This window comes from Lampetra planeri, chromosome 15 (assembly GCF_965212315.1).
Source record: "Lampetra planeri chromosome 15, kcLamPlan1.2.h2, whole genome shotgun sequence".
NCBI lineage: Eukaryota > Metazoa > Chordata > Hyperoartia > Petromyzontiformes > Petromyzontidae > Lampetra > Lampetra planeri.
In genome coordinates this window covers 6,829,484-6,850,327 of record NC_136121.1, presented here as the reverse complement: position 1 = coordinate 6,850,327, position 20,844 = coordinate 6,829,484, and the positions used below count along the sequence as shown (strand labels likewise).

Genomic DNA, 20,844 nt, shown 5'->3' with positions numbered 1-20,844 from the left:
CATTAGACACATCAAGCGACTGGTCATCCACAGACCATACAACATATAACGATGCAATGCCCGATCCACAAATACGAAGGAGACATCACAGCGATGATCAAACTCCTGACGTGGCTGTCGTGCTTCACCACCTGAATGTGAAATTGTGGTCGTTGCCCGGCATCTGCATCGTCCATACGAGAGAACAGGACCAACTCCATCTCTCTGCCTCTCTCATCATCATCTCACCGTCTCTCTTCTCAGCCTCTCAGCCTCTCAGCCTCTCGGCCTCTCATGCTCTCTCGTCGTCTCCCTGTCTCCGTCTCACTCTGGCCTGGCGCGCGAGTGTCTCACCATCGCCCGGGTCCACGATCTCCACGGTGGCCACGTCGGGATACTCGAGGGCTCCCATGACGGGGTCGGACAGCACAATCTCGAACGTCTCCGTCGTCTCGTACTCGGCGTCGGCAAAGATGCGCACCTTCCACGAGGCGCTGTTCTGGCCCGGGTTGAACTGCACCTGCTTCTGGGCCTTCCCCTTGAAGTCTTTGTCCTTCTCGGCTGTGCCGTCCTTCGTGCTGATGCCTGCCGGCGGACAGGGAGGATGGGCGCGCGGGGGCGGGGGGGTGGCAGATCGTACAAAGGGGTCGAGGAGCCTGTAGGAGTTGGTGCAGAAAGTAGGTTGTTGACCTGTCTGTGAAGGATGTGTTCTACTCTAAAAGAGGGGGCCGGTTTTCTGACAGGTCAGGGCACTGAGGCAGCATAGTTGAGATTCTGACCTGTGATTAAATTGGGTTCTCAAGTGTGGCGAGTTGGTGGTGAAATTATGATAAAATACATCACGTCAAGTTTGGTTTTCATTAAATTCGTCAAGGTTCCAGTTTGGAGACTTAAAACATTAAATTTGCCGACTGTAAAACAATTTCTACAGCAGGGTAGGTAGGAACATTCGGTTTCCATTGTGTGGATAAGATGTCACTTGATAAGATAATCTGAGAAGTAGTTCTATGATACCAACATTTGCGTCCCATTCTTTAACACAAGGTGATGCACTGCTCTGCAACAGTTTCGCAGGATGATGAATATTTCATCAAGGTCGAGTTTATTTTGTTTAACTAGTTGAGAAGTCAAGAGACCAGGATGAGTCTCATTTGCAAGGGTGACCTGGGGCATTCGTCTGCCAGTAGGAGTCGATGATAGGTATTTATATTCCCAATTAAGTAGTTTGGGGGTAATGTTCTAATTTGTCAAATTTGGACAGTGACATCGTTTCATGACGTGATGCCGGAAGTGCAATTATAAAGAAATTAGGAAAAGAGAAAATAAATTAACGTAAAGAAAATGTACCATAAATCTTGAGCACAACCCAATGAATCTGCAAATGAGTCTGCTACTTATTCAAGCTTTCCTTGGTAAACGATACCATTACTTGTGTATTAGACGCTGATTAAGGGGAGAAGTACGTTCCATTCAGACAACAAGTTCACACTGTGGGATGCCGGCCACTCACTGACGAACGATGTTTCGCCGAGGTACCCACGACGACGCAGGGTGACCTCCAGGAACTTGGCGTCTTCGTCCACCAGGTAGTACTCCCTCTCCAGCGAGATCCATGCCCAGTTCAGACGGAACACCTGGTTCTTCAGCTGGTTTGTTCCTACGAGAGACAGACAGACAGACAGGTATAGTAACACAGTTATGTGTAAGTATGCCAGTTCGTGTCTGGGTCGACAGCTGATGTGCATATGTTGTTACACCGAGGGCAACCATTCACCAACATGCCAATTGACACTTAAATAAATAATATTGCACAACAGCGATGCTGCGTTGGAGTGCTGATGCAGTGCATTATGGACCTGGCGATCAGAGTGAGATTCCCAGCCATGGCTAACATCAGGAGCGAGTGATATCTGAACTCGTTAGGGGGTCTCCGTATCACCAAACCAGAATGACAAACGTAGTCAAACATGATCACACAACCCTCGTGATGGAAAGGCACGAGGAGGCTTTCACCCAGCAGTGGATGAACAGTTGGCCGTAAATGATTCAAGTTGGCCGTTGACCGATAATCAAATTCATATCGCCGCCGGCTTCATAGGAGAGTGCGCGGACCACTTTGAAACTACTCCCCGCCACTTATATGAAAAATACACACACCAAACACATCATTATTCCACTAGGTGATATGGTGATTGATGCAATGCATTCAAACGGATGTGTGCGCACACACACGCACGCACGAATCAAACAACATTTTACTATCAAATACAAATTACTTTCAATATTATTCCCGCACATAAATGTAACACCGCATACATTTGTGGCCGTGGGTTATACACTTTTGAATGCCCAGTAACGCTGCTCTAACAAATCCCCCCTCCTCTTAAAATAAAGAGCAAGTGGAGCATTCCGCAGGTAATGCCCAACATTTGTGTCCTCGGACAGGAGGTCCGTGAGCTGGAGTGGTAGCAGAGGCGATGGTTTATGGAGTGCCACTCTTTTTAGAAGTTCACTTTTTTTTGTCGAGAATGTAACTCGTTGAAGATGGCCAAATGTTGTGCGTGTTCAATTATTTTACAAAAACAAAAACAGGCCCCACGCCCCCCGTCTTTGATGCGATTTTTTTTGGGATCGCTGAAGCAATGCACGTACACACATTAAGCGTGAATGGCAATCGTCTATGCGGTCATTGCTTTCTTTATTGAATACGCCAATCTCCCGAACGCTGTGCTGCATTACAACATTCCGGATTCATACAAAAAAATCCACTCACTCTCTACGAGAGCGAGCGAATACTCCACTTGCAACAAGTTGAAATCATGATTGCAAAGTGCCGCTTGAGTGAGCCGATCAGCTGAAGGTCACCAAGAGAGGACGCATTAGCAAAGAGACCTCGAACGAACATGGGCGTTGGATCGTACAGGGACAGGTGGGACAGATGCTCCTCCAACATTGGGACAAAAGAAGTACGTTATTATCCGTATTATTATTGATTAGTATTGTACCACCTAAATTAATACGCTTCATTGGCCACATTGGCTACTCAAAAGACCCCCCCCCCTCCAACCCTACCTTAGCCCTGATCTTCAGAGTCACTCCTACGTGGCACCACGTGTCTACCCGCAGCACTAATTCTCGACTAAGACTGTACTGTGGTTAACTTAGACATTGTGAGTGTGTAGCTTGAGAAACGGAGAGAGAGCGGTAATAAATTACGAAAAATCAGTGTCCCGCTGCTACTAACACACACCTGTGAACAGCGGCCGCCTTTATGAGAGAGCACACGTGTTGGCAATGAGCTTTGAAGTCCGGCATTCCACTTCTTGTTCTATATTCGTTTCTAAGAAGGCAATATACTGCTGTCGATAGCCGAGCAAAGATTACAGACTTCGTAAATCTATGTTTTGCCGACATTCAACGGTGCCACTCGGCAAATGTGCATTGTACTACCAGGAATCATTTGAGCGTGTGATACTTAGAACTAACAAGGGTGGGTGGTTCATAGGGTATGCTACCTGAACAGCTGTCTCAGTGCTTATGAGTTTATTTCAAGGTGTTCAGGGGTAGCCTGGGTTCACACAAGGGTGCTGCTACCTCGAGACCTCTGGGGCTCACATCTGAGTTCTATTCGTTTCATATTTTCCCCAATTATGTGCCAATTCCGATATTGCATGCATGTCTTGAGATCAATACTTTTACATTCGGAGCTATTGCTGCTTGCAGTACCTATGCCCCGTGTCAGAGAAGATGATTTCACAGAACTACTTTCTGAAGTCACTTAAACGGATTTCTTCATCCAAACCCAAGGCACGATTTTCGCATTTGCACGCAAAGACATTTCTGCACGTCAATACACACTGAAATATCACTCTGAAGGTGGGAATAACCGTATAGGTTGCGTGCACTTATTGGTTGACCGGGTTGAGACCATCAGCTCGCTTACACCCCAGAAACCAAGTTCAAATCACGAGTGGCTGACTGCATCAGAGCCCTGGATCGCAGCGACGCCATCTCGGTGTTCTGACCCCTGGGCGACCCACCCGTCCTTCTCGTCCGAGTTATATTCCAAGCTCAGATGCGGGCCTCGCTGCCTGATTCTGGACAAAGCCCAGCGATGGCTGTGACTTGTCTATTTACATGGAGCCTACATCACCATCTTTAATCTCCCCAGCGGTAAGTTTAGATGAAGACCACCTGGTGCCCGATTTTGTCCCTTGATCCACACGCTCACGTTACACACCTTTAAGAGCCCCCTTTTAGTGTCACGTTGCCCTGGCTTAAGCCTTCTTTCCCCCCCCCCCCACACCGCAGAACGCAAAGGACCCAGGGATTCATCCCACAGGTCCCATTGTTGCCTTAATGAGTCTGGCTTTCACTCTCTTGTCTGGCAACACGATTGGGTACCAGCCCACGTGGGGGCATCTTTGTCCCCTCCCTTCCTCCACCCCCCCCATAAACCTGATGATCTGATGTCCTGATCTGAAAGGGTCGTCATCAGTAAAACTGAGTGATGCATGTCATTAATGAACTAATCACTATATATGCTATATACAGCGTGCACGTATTGCCATGTCTTTTAAACAATGAATCGAGGTGCTAATTACGGGTTTGAGAGACGAGAGAGAGAGGCGTTGGGAGAGATGAAAGCCACCTCGATGATCATTGCGGGTTAGGTAGAGAAGATGCTGATGATTATGCTGATGGTTATGATGATGATGAGACTGACCGTGAACTTTAGCTCAGATCAAAATTCATGTTAATAAATGTACATTTAAGTAGGGTGTTACAAATGTTGAGCATACAGTCAAATATAACACGTGCATAAATTTTCACACAAAATGGTATTTAATAACCAATGTACATTAAACATAATTATTATTTTAAAATATATCTCATGTAAGTTACCATTCGTGGTATTATTTATTTAAAATAAATGTTTCGATATCATCTTCACTGTGTTTGAGAGCACGTGTTTGATTTAAATTGCAATTTGCTTTATTTTAACAAGGTGAACATGAATAACTGACTTGCAAAGGGGGCATTATTATTTTCAAAAGTTTGGTACTTGTGTGGACAAAAAAGCCGAAACCAAAAACATGAAGCCAACCGTAAAGAAGAAGAAAAAATCCCTTTGAATACTTAAAAAATGCTTCGCCCATTAATCAAAGGACATGTACAAATACCTCACACAACTTCAACTTCTCTTTCAACAAAGCAAATAGCATCGGTGGGGAATGGCCGTGCTGCGAATTTCGCGTCACACGCCGCCAAAGAGGCAAAACTGAACGTTAGAAAAAAAAAAATGTGACCCCCCACCACCACCACCACCGCCTCCGCCGCCTTTCGTGCTCAACCACCTGCACAATTCGCCATGAGCCGTCACTCCAGCTATGTGTGGCCTCACTTGTCCACGTCTTCGCCTGCCTCCGAGAGCTTCTGCTCAAACAGCTCCACAGTCAAAATAAAAAAAGTTCAATTGCACACTCGGCCCTCTCTCTCTCCCACCCCCTTCCTCCGGTAGCAGCTGCGCCGAGAACCCGCGGGGGGTTAAAAGTCTCCGACAACTTCTCCAACGCGTCCCGGCCGCAAGCGCAGGTGCCGTCTCGGACATCCGCACGCGCTTTTTGGAATTTGCTCTGAAGAGATTCTTGTTTTCTATTCTTGCCGAAAGACGGGCAAGTCAACCGGTGCGAGTGCGTATGCGTGTATACGTCACAGTGGGGAGCGGTAGTGTAGCGGTTAGCGCGCTGCGCTATGAACCTGGCGACCCGGGTTCGATTCCCGCTCACGGCTAACACCAGTGACGATTATCTGAACCGGTCCTGGGCCTCCCCTAGGTCGACTCAGCCTTAAATGAGTACCTGGTGCGGTGTGTAAACATCGCCACTGGGGAGACAAAGGCGGTCGGGCGTGGTGCTGGCCCACCCACCCCCTCGTGTACCGTTTCGGCCTTCATAGGTGCTCGCTAACAGCACTTGCCCCTACAGTCTGTTAAGGCTATATGTGGGGATCTTTGATACGTCACAGTGGTCACCAGCTATATGTACAGGGTGTTTGAAAAAGATGGACCCGATTTGAAATCGCTATGTCTCTGAAATCGGGTCCATCTTTTTGAAACGCCCTGTATATATGTTGAACAGAAAGACCAATTTTAAATCACCATCTAATGGGTATTACATTGATTGAAGGTGTGTCTTGCGCAATGTGCTTTAACTATGCAGGCATTGGCCCGTTTTCTTCCAGATGGAACTCAACCATTGTTTTATTTTGTTCGCCAAAGAGATTTGAAGATGTGGGGTTTGTGCCACTCTTCAACCAAAACAGGTAATCTGCAAACCGGCTAACGTAGTTGGACACACGTAGCTGCCAAGCAAACAGAGCAAGGGCACACGAGGAAACTTTGCTCTGTGCCACAATTCCCACGTGGCTTGTGCCCCAGTGCCTCTCTGAAATCCATCGAACCACTTACAGATATTTATCAATCCGCTGTTGGATGAAGGCGTCCCGGCACCATGTTGGTCATTCGGGTGGGGGGGGGGGGTTATTCGAACATACTTCACCATGGTGGTCAGTGTGGTTTGGTGAAGGGGTGCCCGAGACTGGTTCCGAGTTCACTCGCCACTGACATCAGACTTGGCAAGAAATCGAACCTAGCTTACTGGGTTTACAGCGCGTCTTTTTTACATAATATAAATACATTTCTATCATGGTTTTCAATAAGCCACTTTGCATTCTAACCTTTTTTTTTGTTCACGATGTATTGTGAATGCTGAAAAATCTGACCCCTGTAACCAATAATGAGCACGCCAAATTTTGACTTTGAAAACATCAACAAAAACCTCGTCTACGAAAGCAAATGTGCATCGCATTTGCCATTGCATTGCTTTACCTTATGCTCCCAAATCGTCGATGAAAACAAAAGCATGTTTATTATGATTAGAGAGAGAGGGGGGGGGGTAAGAAAAAAGTGTTTCTTGTTTACGTCAACTTAGATTTGTTACACGGCTGATTCCGTTCATGCAGCTGCCCCGCGATTTGACGAGGAAGTTTCCGTGGTGCGTGAGCACAGTAACAACAAAACAAAAATCCCGTCAACATTGCAGAGAACGAGCACAGACAGGGTCGTAATCATCAAACACACAACCATTAGTAGATTTCAAGCCTTTTGCTACCCAGACCTGCGGTGCCACACAAACACCCACGAAGACGTAGTTGTCTTTGTTTATATTTTCAAGACTTCTACTCGACACCTACGATGACACTGGACCACTTTGCTAAGCGCCCCGGACATGCCAAGTGCCTGCGTAAGCATATTAGCACCTTGCAGGTTCCTCACGCGCAGAAGTGCGGTGGTGGCGGCATTCCCAAGCTGTCCATGCCCCCCGGGGCACTGGTGCAGTGAGCAACGAGGTTGCTGCTGAAAAGCACGCATCGCCATCACCCCATTAACAAAGACAAAGATCCCCCGTATAGCCTGTAACAGACTGTAGGGGCAAGTGCTGTTAGCGAGCACCTATGAAGGCCGGTACGGCACATGAGCGGGTAGGTGGCCAACACCACGCTCGGCCGCCTTTGTCTCCCTGGTGGTGTTCTTTACATATCGCACCAGGTACTCATTTGAGGCTGAGTCGACCTAGGGGAGGCCCAGGACCGGTTCAGATAATTGTCAATGGTGTTGGCCGTCAGCGGGAATCGAACCCGGGTCGCCAGGTTCGTAGCGCAGCGCGCTAACCGCTACACCACCCATTGACAGACGCACAGACACGCGCATAGCCAAACGCAGATGCTCTCGGTTGTCAGCCCATAGATGCGGGCACAGATAAGTTCAATCATTATATTGCCATCTACTGGCCACCTTGCCATTCAAGCCTATATTACCTGGTATTCCCAATCAGTCTCCCCAATTGTTTCCAAGATACTAACCAGGCTCAAAGTTGCTTCGATTCTGGAATTTGAAGAAATCGGTGTGATTTGTTCATATTTCAGCACTCAACATGAACATGACACACACTTTTTAAAATAAACATTTGGATTATGCCATATTTCAGTCGCATTGTCGTTGCGTCAAACACAACGCAAGCTGGGTATTGTCCTCGCCGCTCGTCACCCATCTCAATGAACTTAACGAGTTAAAAACGGCGAATCTTCACGCAAACCACAAAAAAACGGCAGCAACCCCTTGCGCCAGTGGCTTTGTGACCGGGCGCAGGGTTTTAGTGTTCACACTAAGAGCCCCACGGATGCCGCCCGCCACTGCACGGGCCACCTACGGGTCTCCGTAGGCGCCAGCAAATCTTTTGAAAAGCCATCGAGAGGTAAAAAAAAAACCTTGCACGACTGGATATGTGACTTGACCCGTGGGCCTGCCCTTTGACCCACAGCGCCGACATCGCACGGGGTTAAAGGTTGTTATGGGGATAAGTCCATTATCCTTTTGCACCGTGGTATATTATCTTCGCTTGCGCACTTTGGGCCGATATTCACTGGCGGCAGTGTGAGAGGGGGAAAAAAGTTGGAAAGAAGGGAAAAAAAATATATCTCGGAGAGTTTACTTTAAAAGGTGAAGGTTATTTTACTGCAATTTATGTAGATTTGCAAAATATGTTTGTCGTGTTGTTGTTTATTGTGCGCCGTATAGAGTGAAACTTCTGTTACTCGAAATGCTCGCCTCTTAGCATTGTCTGAACGATACTCTCATTTTATTAGTTAGCATCGACATTCTTCGCGATGATTTCTGATGGCTTTCCATTCCGACATTCTCAGACCATCACTTCCGAATGCCTCTTGAAATGGCACACACACACAGCGGCATTGAATGCCGGGGATGTGCTTGCAACGAAATGATGTTTCAAAGTCCAAAATCGTCTGTAATCCTTCCTCTCTTCCGTGCCGGCTCAGCATTAATGGTTAAAGGCAAAGTGGAAATGTCCCACCCTTGGGGGAATGACTGTTGAGTCAAGCGAGGATTGCGAGATTAGCGCTAGAAAAGCAGACTTCCGTGTTACTTGTCAAACACTGTGAATCTCGCACGCATAGGAGCTCTGTGGAAAGGCGTTGGACATATCTGCGTTTGCCCAATGCATCTTTTATTCATTACGTTTAAAAGGAGACTAACCGATTATGATAGTATCTCTATTCTGGTAAGAGGATTGCTATTTTCACATTTACTCCATTTATTCAGCATTCGTAAAATGGCATACGTTATGTAATGCATGCACGTTATATGTACGTACGCATGTATTTCGCATGTATATATAAAGTGGCTTCTTTTGTGAACTCGTGCTCCCCTTCTCCTACCCGCACAGACCAGCATGGCGACGTACGACAAATAACCGCCATGGCTGAGACAGTGTGGGGATGCCTTCATCCAGCAGTGGAGTAAAAAAGAGAATGCAAAATTAATATAATTATCCTAAAAATACTGACCAGCGTCATCATACACAGAGACGATGTGAACGGTGCTCATCTTGCGTTGAGTCGGCGGTGGAAATTCCTCATTCACGTGGAAGGAACCAGAATCCTCAAGAAAAAAACCCACTACTGATATCTTTCACAAAGTGCTCGATTGACCCCCTAAAAGGCATGATGGGCTGAGCTGGCCTCCAACTGTAACTTGAACTCGCTACCTTGGGATTGTGCATCGGGCGTTCTGCCATATTGTCGCCCAGCTTCATCAAGCAGTAGATAAGCAAAGAGCTCTATATTCTTATTCATAAACATTGATGAATAAAGTATTAAATATATCAAAAGAGTAAAAAAAATACAGCTACAGTAAGTGAATATTGTAATAGAAAGTTGCCTGTTTAATGTGTTTTTGTGTAATACAATTCAAAGTCATACGTGCGGCCACACAGGAATTAGCCTCCTGACCGGTTAAAGCCGCGTGTATAATCGCATGCCCTGAACCGCCATCCCATATCCCTTCAACATCTGAGCCAGGATACAACGGCAAGAGGTCGCCAATCACCGACACCGCTGCTGCTGCTGCTGCTGCTCACGGAATGGGGCAACGACTCATAAGTAATGGGCCTGTCTCGCACTGAATAAATACCGGGCGATTCATCTCGGAGTGCTCTCGATTGATGAACTGCCCCGGGCCGCCTGAGTTCAAGAACCCGGAGGAGCAATGCGGCACCTCCAAACTGGCTGCCCACATTTACATCAAGCGGAGTTAGCCCTTCCCAAAACGACTGTAATTCCCGAAATGCACATATGGCCGTTGCAGATGGTCGCATATGCACTTTTAACCACCTGCCGACCATAACTTTTCCAGTAGATGCCTCTTGCTGTTTCGCTAATCAGTGGGCATGGCCGCCGAACATTTTATGGAGGCATGGGGGCAAAATGCCAGATGCGGTCTTCACTGCGGCACCCCTCAGTTCTTTCTGAGGCCCCCTCAGATCCGAGGATATAAGAGAAAACTGCACCACCTGCCCCCCCCCCGCACTCTCTATGGCTCTTTCAATTAATCTCAAACAATAGGGTTTTGTTGTACTGCAGCACACACTCCATTGGTTCACATCAGTTAAGTCATACGGAGTGTTCTGACCCAATGATACTACTGATGTCCAAGTAGGACTATACACCTGAAATTTAGCACAATATTATTTAGTTTACGTTTGCAACAAAAACAAAATCAGAAAACTTGAATTTGGGACCTCAGGACAGGGCCGGCAAAAAGTGGTACATTTTTTTAAGTGTTGCGAAAAATACTTAACAAATGTATGATCCCCATAATGAGTGAACCAAGCAATGTGCCCTCCTGTGGTGTGTGCCACTGAAGCCGATAGAGAATAGGTGATACTTCTTACCGGGCACGAGTGCAGCATTCACGTAAAGGACACACCGGCGAGCAAACGTGGAAACCTGGGCCATTGTGGAGTGCGAAACCTGGAGTATGGAAACCACTGCAACCCATGGACTTCATATTCAGCTGATGTTACATTGAGAGACGCCATCTCTCACAAATTGAAGCCAACAATGTACGCAACGCAGGATTATTTGAGGCCCTCTACGAATTGGCAATGGCGAAGTGGTAGAAGAGAGTTTCTTCTGGATCACACATGTACAACGTGCGTCGATTGTTTGAATGGCGTCATGAATAAATGGCACTAAACAAAAAAAATTGGAAAATTTTTCAGCCAAAATACCTTTGTGAATTGACACCTAGAGGAAATTGAATAACACGGTGGCGAAGTCGGCATCTTACGCGGTTGAGGATGCCCACAAAGGACGTTGCACCCGTCTGTCTATCCACTACCATCTTCACAGTCGCATTCCAAACAGTGACACATCAACTCGGAAATCTACCACAGTCGGTTGCTGGTGGAAGGCAAGCCGATGGGCTCGGTTTGCGAGAGCGGGTAGCTTTCAGGCTCAGGTAAACATCCTAATGATGGGAAGAGGAACCCGAGCAGCCTCGTTTGCACCCAGCAACTGACCACCCAGTGGTCAAGTGTCAGCCTGAGCACCGTTGACGGTTGCTTCTATCGCAGCCCCCCCACCCCCCACCCACCCACCCTCCACACACTCTCTCCTATTGCGGGCCACCTGGCTCTACTACTGCTGCTGTAAGTGGGGTCATTCCAAAAAGCAAAGTGGTTAGGGAGGTACCGCAGCACTAAATTTTCAATTAAATTTCCATTGACACCGCGTAAGAGTTGGGGGCAGTGCGCGCACTTGCTCGCGCACTGCGCTATGAATCCTGAGCCCTGAGCTTGGCTCTTGCCCATGGTGTGAGCAATATCGGAACTGGTTCTGGGACCCCCCCGCTCTTCAGCATGCACTGACCAGCATGGTGAGGTATGGTCAGGTAACTTCCGTGAGGGAGGCCTTCATCTGTCAGCGGATTGAGAAAGTGCTGTAGATGATTAATATTAGGAGCGTGTAAATGCGTGTTAAGACCAGAGGTCTCTGTTTCAAGGGAAACGTGGGTAAGAATAATTACAGCGTTAACAGCAAACAGGTACTTGTGCGACAAATGAAAGGATGGGGCTAACTCCTCCATGAGAATGAATGACGCCGTCAGAGCAGTGAACTACTTTGACTGGAATTCTTGAAAAGAAAAAAAAGCCACCGCTGGTGCTGTAATTGTACAATTCATCATTAAATTCAAATCTGGCCAAACAATATTAACGACGGGCCATTCGTTACACGCTTGCCAGGGGTAAAGGGCCTTTCCGCAGAGCTACCGCGGAAGGGTTTCATCTCGGCCAAAATTGCTGCAAGGCAAATAAATAGCTGGGCAGAGAGATGATGAATGAACGAACGAGTGGGTGAATGAATGTGCAAACAAGGGCTTTGTTTCCCTCCCGCCCCTTCTCCTTTGGACATTCAGCCGGAACACCGCTAAAGCAAACACAGAAACAGTGCCCCTTGTGCTTTCCCGGCCTTCCACATTGATCCCGATCTCACAACCCCACCACCAAGAAGAAAAAAATAAATCTCTCTCTCTCTGGACCATCCCCATCCTGTCTTGTCCACGTCCCCCCGGTCAGCCCTCAGTGATCGAGGGTCAGTGGTCCGATTACCATCACGTGGCCCCCGGGGCTCCCCTGCCTAGCCATGCGTTGCGCTGCTCTGAAAGGACGTGGCAACAAGTAAACAGCGGATTGAGTGGAGGAATTGGCCAAAGCTCCGCGTGTCGCACCGCGTCCCGGGCAGCGATAACTGCGGAGATGGATGGAATGAATTTTATTTTGGGGAAAAAAAAAGCAACGCTCTTTATTTTTCTGGGAAAGCCCCGGTGAGCACCAAATCTTTTTTTTTCAGGAGGCTAATGAGTGTTTGACTCTGCGTGAGAATTAACCGGAGTGCCTGGAGAAAACCCACGAATACGAGGCGACTCTCAAAACTATGCACAATTACGCTTCAATATTGTGCTGCTGTACCGCAATCTCTGGGCCACCCCCCCAGCCCAAGCCGACAATACCCAGCAACCTCAGGCAGTCTCCCATCCAAGTACTAGCCAGGATCAAACCTGCTTAGCTCTTCCGATCCGAAGCGATTGGAGAGGGTGATTTGGTTGGGCGTCTGCATGGCGCAGTGGTCAGAGCTCTCGCCAGCTTTTGGCAGAGTATGGAATGTGCCAATTAGGTAATTTTTGAATGACACCCACGATTCAAGGAGTGGCTGATTCATTGTGCTCTCAGGAGCAAGGTTTTGATGAGCTTATTTAAACCGTAATCTGTGTGTGTGTGTGACTTGACGTTCCTGGATAAGTCTCCACGCCTGACTAGATCTTTATAGGTTTTATCAGTCGGTCAGCTTATTATCTAACAAGCGGTTGAGTCCCATTTGTGTGAATTAAAATCTAAATTCACATGTCAAAGCAAAGGATGGAAATCTATTTACACCGACAAGATGCTGTTTGGCGAGCGCCTATGACAACCAGTACAGCACATGAAGGGGAATTGTAGCCAGTATATATGTACACAAACACACAATACATCATCATAGAATGCTGGGGAAAGTGCTCTTCGTGAACAGCGACTAAAGGCTAGCACTGGGCATAGTGGAGGGTGTGGCCAGTACTACGCACGGCCACATTTGTCGCTTCTTCGCTGATGTTCACACACTGCACCAGGTACTCATTTGAGGCTGAGTCGACCTAGGCGAGGCCCGGGACCAGTTCAGGTAATCGTCACATGCACACAAATACATACATTTTTGGATAATGGCATTATATATGTACATTTTATGCACGTGCATAATAACAGTTATTAACTTACCCAGATCTTCAACGGAGAACTGGAAAATGTCGCTGGTGGCGTTGTCCCCCTCATTGAGCACGTAGAAAACCTTCATTTCATCGATGTCACCTGCAACAAGGATGTTTAGAAAGCTCAAGTTAGAAATACAAAACACCTGAGCAATTTTAACGAGGAGCAGGGCAGCTCGTTGAAGCATTCTGAGAAGTTTACATCTTGAGATAAAGTGATAGCACGTGTGGATTTCTTGGCTTATCTTCAGAACAATGCCAATGTGGCTTCCCGCTCAAACTATTTCAGAACACTGCTGCGTCTGTTTGCAGCGCTGAGCAAGCGGTTAAAACCCCACATTCCCATAGCAGGGATGAGTTTATCCCATAGCACAAACTCTACTGACTTCCCACAAAGTGGCATTTATTTTATTGATCCTCCAAAAAATGTGGGACCAAATCAACCCCCCCCAATCAGGATTTGAACTTGTGACCTTGTAATTGTAAGTGGAGCGCTGTAAGCACAGCGCCACGTGACCGGACTTAATCCACTGTGCTCCATCGATTTACCCTCTTACAGCAGCAGCAGTAGTCTGAAATAGGAGTGCATATTTTTAGTAAGATACGATTAGCCTGAATTGGTGTGATTTTATTCAAGAATCTATGTTTTGTGTAACTTGACGGCGAATGGTAGCGGCACTTATGGCTGCAGGGGTCACGTGAACACTAGTAACAGAACGTAAACGAGCAGGAAACAATTTGATGCATGTATCGTGAGCTTAACAATTGACAATTAATCAATAAATCAATGCAGATTTCTGCTCCCAATCTTTAGCCTTAACCTTTGAGGTTCCGGCCACAACATCATACTCCAAGCTGTGCTGGAAATAGTAGAAGATATCGATGTTCGAAGTGTTAAACCTTTGACCTCGCAAGTCAACCCATGAATTAATTACGATGCGGCCTTCAGTGCGACCACGTATGATGATTACACAAATTCGAACTCCGCTAATTTTATTTTATGCCGTTTGTCTGCACGATGAAAACTACACCCATGTGCATCATATGTGGTCGTTCTTTTAGATAGAAGCATGAGGAAAATCTGCCATGGGTTTAGCCACGTAATAATTATAATATAACAATTTACAGCCCTTTGGCAAATTCACTGCTGGATTAAGGCCTCCTCATGCCGTAGCAATCCATGGGGGTTTATATAAACCATACTTGTCCATGCTGGTTAGTGGCGGTCCAGTTATCGCTTGGCACTGATGTGAGCTATGGCAGGGAATTGAACTCAGGTCACGGGGCTCGTAGCGAATCACTGCAGTGGCATTGCTCCACCCCAGTAGCTGGCACATAACCTCGGCTGAACGCGATGGTGCATTGTGGGCGAATGAGGACGTGATACGTGCATACATCGGGCAGTGCCGGATTAAGCTAGTGCGGGGCCTGTAGCATATATTAAAAAGGGGCCGTAAATAAATAAAATACATAAATATTAAAACACAAATTTTTAATTTGCATCGTAAAGTAATTGTGGTTTTTTCATTTGCTGTAAAGCCAGATAATACGGCAAATCGCTAACCTTAAACATACAGTCGTTCATAAAAGTTGAAAGCGGTATAGTACTATAGTAATAGAGCAAGTGCAGAATCACTGAACCGGAATTGATAGCTTGAAAGCATTTAGCGCGGGGCCCTTGAAAGTGTGGGGCCCGTAGCATATGGAGCTACTTTTGCTACAAGGATAATCCGGCACTGACATCGGGCGAGACAAGGGATATTAAAAGTATGCATTTTCACTTACATCTACAATACAATCAAGCGCATTACGTGCCGTTTAATAGAGATAACTGCGTGCACGCAGGCACACGTATTGTGTAGACAAGATACGGAACGCAATCAAATTAAAAACGAGGACTATTAAAAAACACCTCTACAAAAAAACACTCAAATCTCACAGGATCCGAAACATGTCATCAGTGAAAAGTAAAGTTAACGTTGATCGTTAATATGCATAAAATATATTCTCCCATGAACCACAGCACAAAGATCCAGATCTCACATTCAATGTGTGGACTGCCAGGTGTGAAGGGAATACCGCTTGGACATAAAATATAAGCCGGAGGGGGCTTCTATGTGTGAGAGTATTTATTTGTTTATTTGTTTATTTATTTACGACCTCCTCCCACTAATTAACCCTCTGTGCCCAGAGCTATGGCTCCATGGTGAACCTGTGCGGCTCGAAGGGACCGCCACCTTTCCTCTCACAACCGCGCTCACCCACCCTTTGTCTCCTTTACCAGCGGCAATTTACAGCGCTCACCCCCCCCCCCCCAGCGACTGGCTCATCGTGTCACGCTCATCAAATACAATTCCTACATTTTTTTTGGCAACTGCACGTAAACCAAGCGGGTTGATGGGATTGCACAAAGAGAAAAGGTGCGTTGCGTTGCGTTGCATTGCGGATGCCAATTTCGTAACCTCCGATTAGCGCGGTTGGATTTGTACGCTTCGAAAGAAGTTCAATAAACGAGCGTATGAACTGGGAACGCGGCGAGGCATCTCAAGTGCAATGCTCATCGTCAACACGGAGGCAGGGTTCAACGTCCGAAGCCTAAATTCGTGGAATCATCACTCGATCAAAAAAAAAGGTCTGAAATCTAAAATCCTACGTCCACATTCTGACGTCCGCAGACTCTTTTCAACAGGAAGCATTTCCGCACGTGGTTCGTATTCCTAGCCTCCACCAATTTCCTCCGCGATTGTATTATTTTATTAAAAAGAGAGTTGAGCTACAGCAATTACATCTCTGGTGTGGTGTGCTACTACGACGATGGGATGTATTTGCCCAGGATTTCCTGCTCATAGCCCAGCAGTTTACCGCTTCGCTCCGCCGAGTAAAAGAGAAAAGACGTCAAATTGTAAGTCGCACATCTTGGCCGCGTGCTGCCCCGTGCGTTCTGGTTTGCACCGACCAAAAACATAATAAAGGTGCAAGCCTGAAACGTCGTGCTCGCACTATTGCCGGCGGAAGGGCCTCCCACTGGAGGGAGTTCAAGACGGCCCCTCCAGAAGAAACTTTGGTCATTCTTTCATGCTGGCCAGACGTCTTGGAAGAGGTGGGTGCAGCCATACTTTAACCCCACCGCAGGCTTCCCGCCGATAGACTGTGGTGTGCCATATTTGTACTGCTGGGTGGACAGAGGCAGGATGTGTTTAAGAAACGTGCACACCATTGGCACTGGCGATCTCTGGATTGCAGGGCCAGTGTGCTCACCGTCACACCGCTTGTGGCGGCATGGCCAAGTAAAAACAAAAGACGTTCAATTGTCGGGCCCACATCGCGACCGTGCGTTGCCGGCTCGTGCCTTCTAGTTGTTTCCTAAAACAGGAGCTCAATTTGTATACGTGTTCGCGCGTGTGCGTTATGTGTGTGGCATGCCGTGAATCTGCATCTGCCTGACCCAGAAACAGATGTCTTATCATGCAATCTTGGCAAAGCAGCTGTGTTTATTGCAAGTGGCGCAGAGTCATCCGGGGGAGAGGGATGTGGCTGGGACAGGTTGGTTCACATTGCTAAGTTGTCTTTTCAGGAACCATTGGGGGCGAGATTGCACCGTAGGTTCCACGCTGCAATAAAATCCACGGACGCTCCTTGCAAGTGAATAATGCCACCCGTATGAACCGGAAAGCACAAGCAGCTTCACAGGAGCGCCAACCGAAATTATGGCATGGAGGTGAATCATAACAACAACAACAATGCTGAGAATATATTAACCAAGAGGGTCCCAGGGTGTCTCATTGGGAAGCGTGGCCAATTCCATTGAGGGGCATTTGCCATGTGGAAGGAAACTGGAGTAAGTCAGTGAAAGCCCACATATATGATAGAGTAAGATTCAAGTCCCACACAGATAGAGTCAATAATCCTTTGCTGTAACGTAATTTAGCCTTGGCATTTTTAAACAAATTTCCTACAATACTCGAATAGTCTTGAAGGTCAAACGTTCAACTATTAAGCTTCTGTGATGAAGCTGCTTGGATGCATCTATCATCTATCATAAAACATAGTTTGATATCAGACAACAGCAAAAGGATTTGTCAAAATATGTATTGTAATCTGATACGGCGTCTTAAACGCTTGTAAAGAAATATATTAACCAACACAAATATTTGTAGGAAATAACTTTTAAAGATATTTTTGTAAAAAAAAAAATCTATTGCCTTACAAATGTAACTTTCTATATATGTCAGAGTGAGGACAAAAAATAAACATTGCTTGATGGTCTGGAAAATGTGCTTTTAGACAGTTGGCAGTGGTATAATTTCAAAAGGTCATGCGACAAATTTAAAATGCAACACAAGTCACCCGCAAAATGTAGATATTACATGCACTGCCCTTTTACCAATACATTTCCCGAAGAGGGCCTCCACACACAGCGCATCTTGTGGGGGTTATCGGGCCATACTTAACCACTCTAGTCAGTGTGGGTTGTTCAAGGTGTGGGAGCATGGAAGTGGGTGGGAGCACAGAAGTGCAGCACAATAATTTGCTGCACTACCATCTGCTGCCCACCACGTAGCCCCGCACCCTATGATTTGGTGGCATGCTGGTCACTCATGAAACACTCTCATTCAGGTTGAAACACTCTCATTCAGGTTGAAGCCTCCTTAGCTTCCAAAACCTGATGAGATTGAGATCGGATGCACTCTGGGTTAATTGTTGAGAGACTACATAATCCAAATTGTATTGCATTTAAGCCAAGTGAAAATTAAATCACGTTTGCTTTCTGCAGTTATGATCAAACAAATTCAGTGAGCAAGCACCCAAGGTCCTGTGTTTATTACCAGATGAGTCACTGCAATCCGTGTCTGACATGTGCCAATATAACCACGTTTATTTTGATCGATTGGCCCTTAAAAGGCTAAGCGTGCACTTGATGCACAGGGGCCGTCGTGTGAACTGGCCACATGGTATTTCAGTTTCACTCGGGCACTTCTCCCTTGCCAACGCGCTTCTGTGCAAATCAAAGCTTGGCACACCAGCCAACCGAGTCGTGTAACATCATCAAGCGCTGTCTGGAGATAAAAAAAATATTAATGGCTGGCTATCATCGTTCCGAACGTAACACGGCGTAAATTAGAAGCCGGCTCGCTCTGCAGAACTGAACGGCGCCGTTGCAATCAATAACAGACGCGGATATATTTAATCCCATGAAATGCGCCACTTAAAATGTTCACGGCCCTTCAACATCACTCAGACCCATCTTGGCAGGCTTCAGTCCCTGGCTTCCTAAGAAGCCGCCACATCGCCAAGAGCAAAGGCAAGTGGTGTCACACACAGGATCTCCCAGGGGCTAAAATTGCCCTATACATAGTAGTAGGTTTTTACCCTTTAAACTGGTACAAAACTGACACCTTTATACAAGGCATCATGTTTACAATAACCGCAACACAAGCAGTGAAAATGCAAACAAAAAGAAACAACTCTGATAATGGTAATGATATGCACTGTCCTTGAAGTTGATTGGTCCACACCCGAGACAGCTTTCCTTGGAGCCTAGTCTCCATTGGTGTTGGACCAGATGACGCCAAAAGGCGTACAACTTGCCCTATACATATTTATTCGTGGGACCTGCTCATCAGAGTCAAGCTAGGGTTAGGCGTTGGTCAACCACATCCTTGTGCTGACAGCACCAAGGGGCAGAGAGAGCCGTCGCTGCTGCTAAGGTGCCGTCACCACCAGCCCGTCAAACAATCCGAGCCACCGTCCTTCTGCTGCTTTGCTTCGTTGCCAACAGATCGGCTGCCCGCTCGGGTGGTGCCCCCCTCGGGAGGGGCGCCGGGGGGCAGCCCTCACCACCCTACATGATACGGGAACTCGCCACAAGGGAAACCCTGTTGCGTGATCTTGTTTCGACGGAGGTGGCATAGTGAGGGGGGGGGTGCGCACGATATGTTAAATACAGTGCTGTATAAACAGTTCTTACAGGCAAGCCCGTAAGTGTCTGCTGATTCACTGAAGCAGGCACGCACCGCATATATTTGTTATGGTTGTGGGTGTTGTCCACCGAACTGACGAACTTTGAAAATAATAAACCACAGTTAAACATTGTTCCAAAATGTTTTTTGTTGTTAAACTTGATGAATTTAGAATGAGGGGGTGGGGGGGGTGAGCCTTCAGCAGGTTGGAAAGGGGGCGCCCAGCCACCCTCGCCCCCTGACCCCCCCCAAAGCTACGGGGCTGACCAAGGGGATGAAGAGGGGAGGGTGACGAGTCGGCGTCCTGCGGCTCTTCAAGGGGCTGCATCGTGACCGTTATTTATCCAGCACCACCGTCTCGTAGCCACATGCCATTGCGGCTCTTGAGATCGGTTTTTTATACCGAATTCAAGAATTAAAAAACCGGCTCTACCTTATTATTTTGGTTGTCGACCCTTGGGGTTAGACGAAGTTGTATTCGATGTCTCGAGTTCACGTTGCCTCGGTAATTCCTATAGATGGCGCTATTAGGTTATTTTGAATGTGATTTCATTATTTAATCGTACGTATCCTGCCCCGCACAACGTTCTCAATTTGCGGGAACTTAGATTCTAAACAGTCATAGATCATTGTGCCACCGCTCCAACCGTCCCCCCCCCCCGCCCCCCCCCCATTCATTCTATGTACGTCTCACGAATTCCTCAATCACAACGCCTTACACCCATTCCCCCCAAACGCCTGTAATTGTTACGCAGACGCTCGCCAGATGCAATGCCTCATCACCTTCTTTGGGGCCGACGACGAACGCGCTCAATTGAACACCCGCGGTTCACGCCGCTGCGCGCTCACCCCGCATGGAGCGCTCGAGACTGTTTAACGCTCGTGTGGATGACCCCCCCCCCCGTGATGATGACCCCCCCCCCGTGATGATGACCCCCCCCCCCGTGATGATGACCCCCCCCCCCCGTGCTGATGACCCCCCCCCCCCCGTGCTGATGACCCCCCCCCCGTGCTGATGACCCCCCCCCGTGATGATGACCCCCCCCCCCCGTGATGATGACCCCCCGCTCCGCCGACGTAGATTTGTATTTGTTTATTTGAAAGCACCTGTCCCATTCCGTGCAGGTGTGGCGAGCGCGTCTCGCGCCCACTGCCAATCATCGGGCGCACCTCTTCAGAGCTCGA

At 47.4% G+C, this 20,844-nt stretch overlaps 1 protein-coding gene across 1 annotated transcript in view; it reads right to left on the bottom strand.

The window, feature by feature from the left end:
- Window positions 1–20,844, bottom strand: part of LOC144722635 (FRAS1-related extracellular matrix protein 2-like) — a 64,185-nt gene that overhangs the window by 37,483 nt on the left and 5,858 nt on the right. The window contains exons 2-4 of the mRNA XM_078600891.1: window positions 13,710–13,799; window positions 1,490–1,636; window positions 334–564 (exon numbers count right to left, since the gene is read on the bottom strand). Of these exons, the coding sequence (XP_078457017.1) occupies window positions 334–564; window positions 1,490–1,636; window positions 13,710–13,799 (468 nt within the window). The remainder of the gene's footprint in view (window positions 1–333; window positions 565–1,489; window positions 1,637–13,709; window positions 13,800–20,844) is intronic.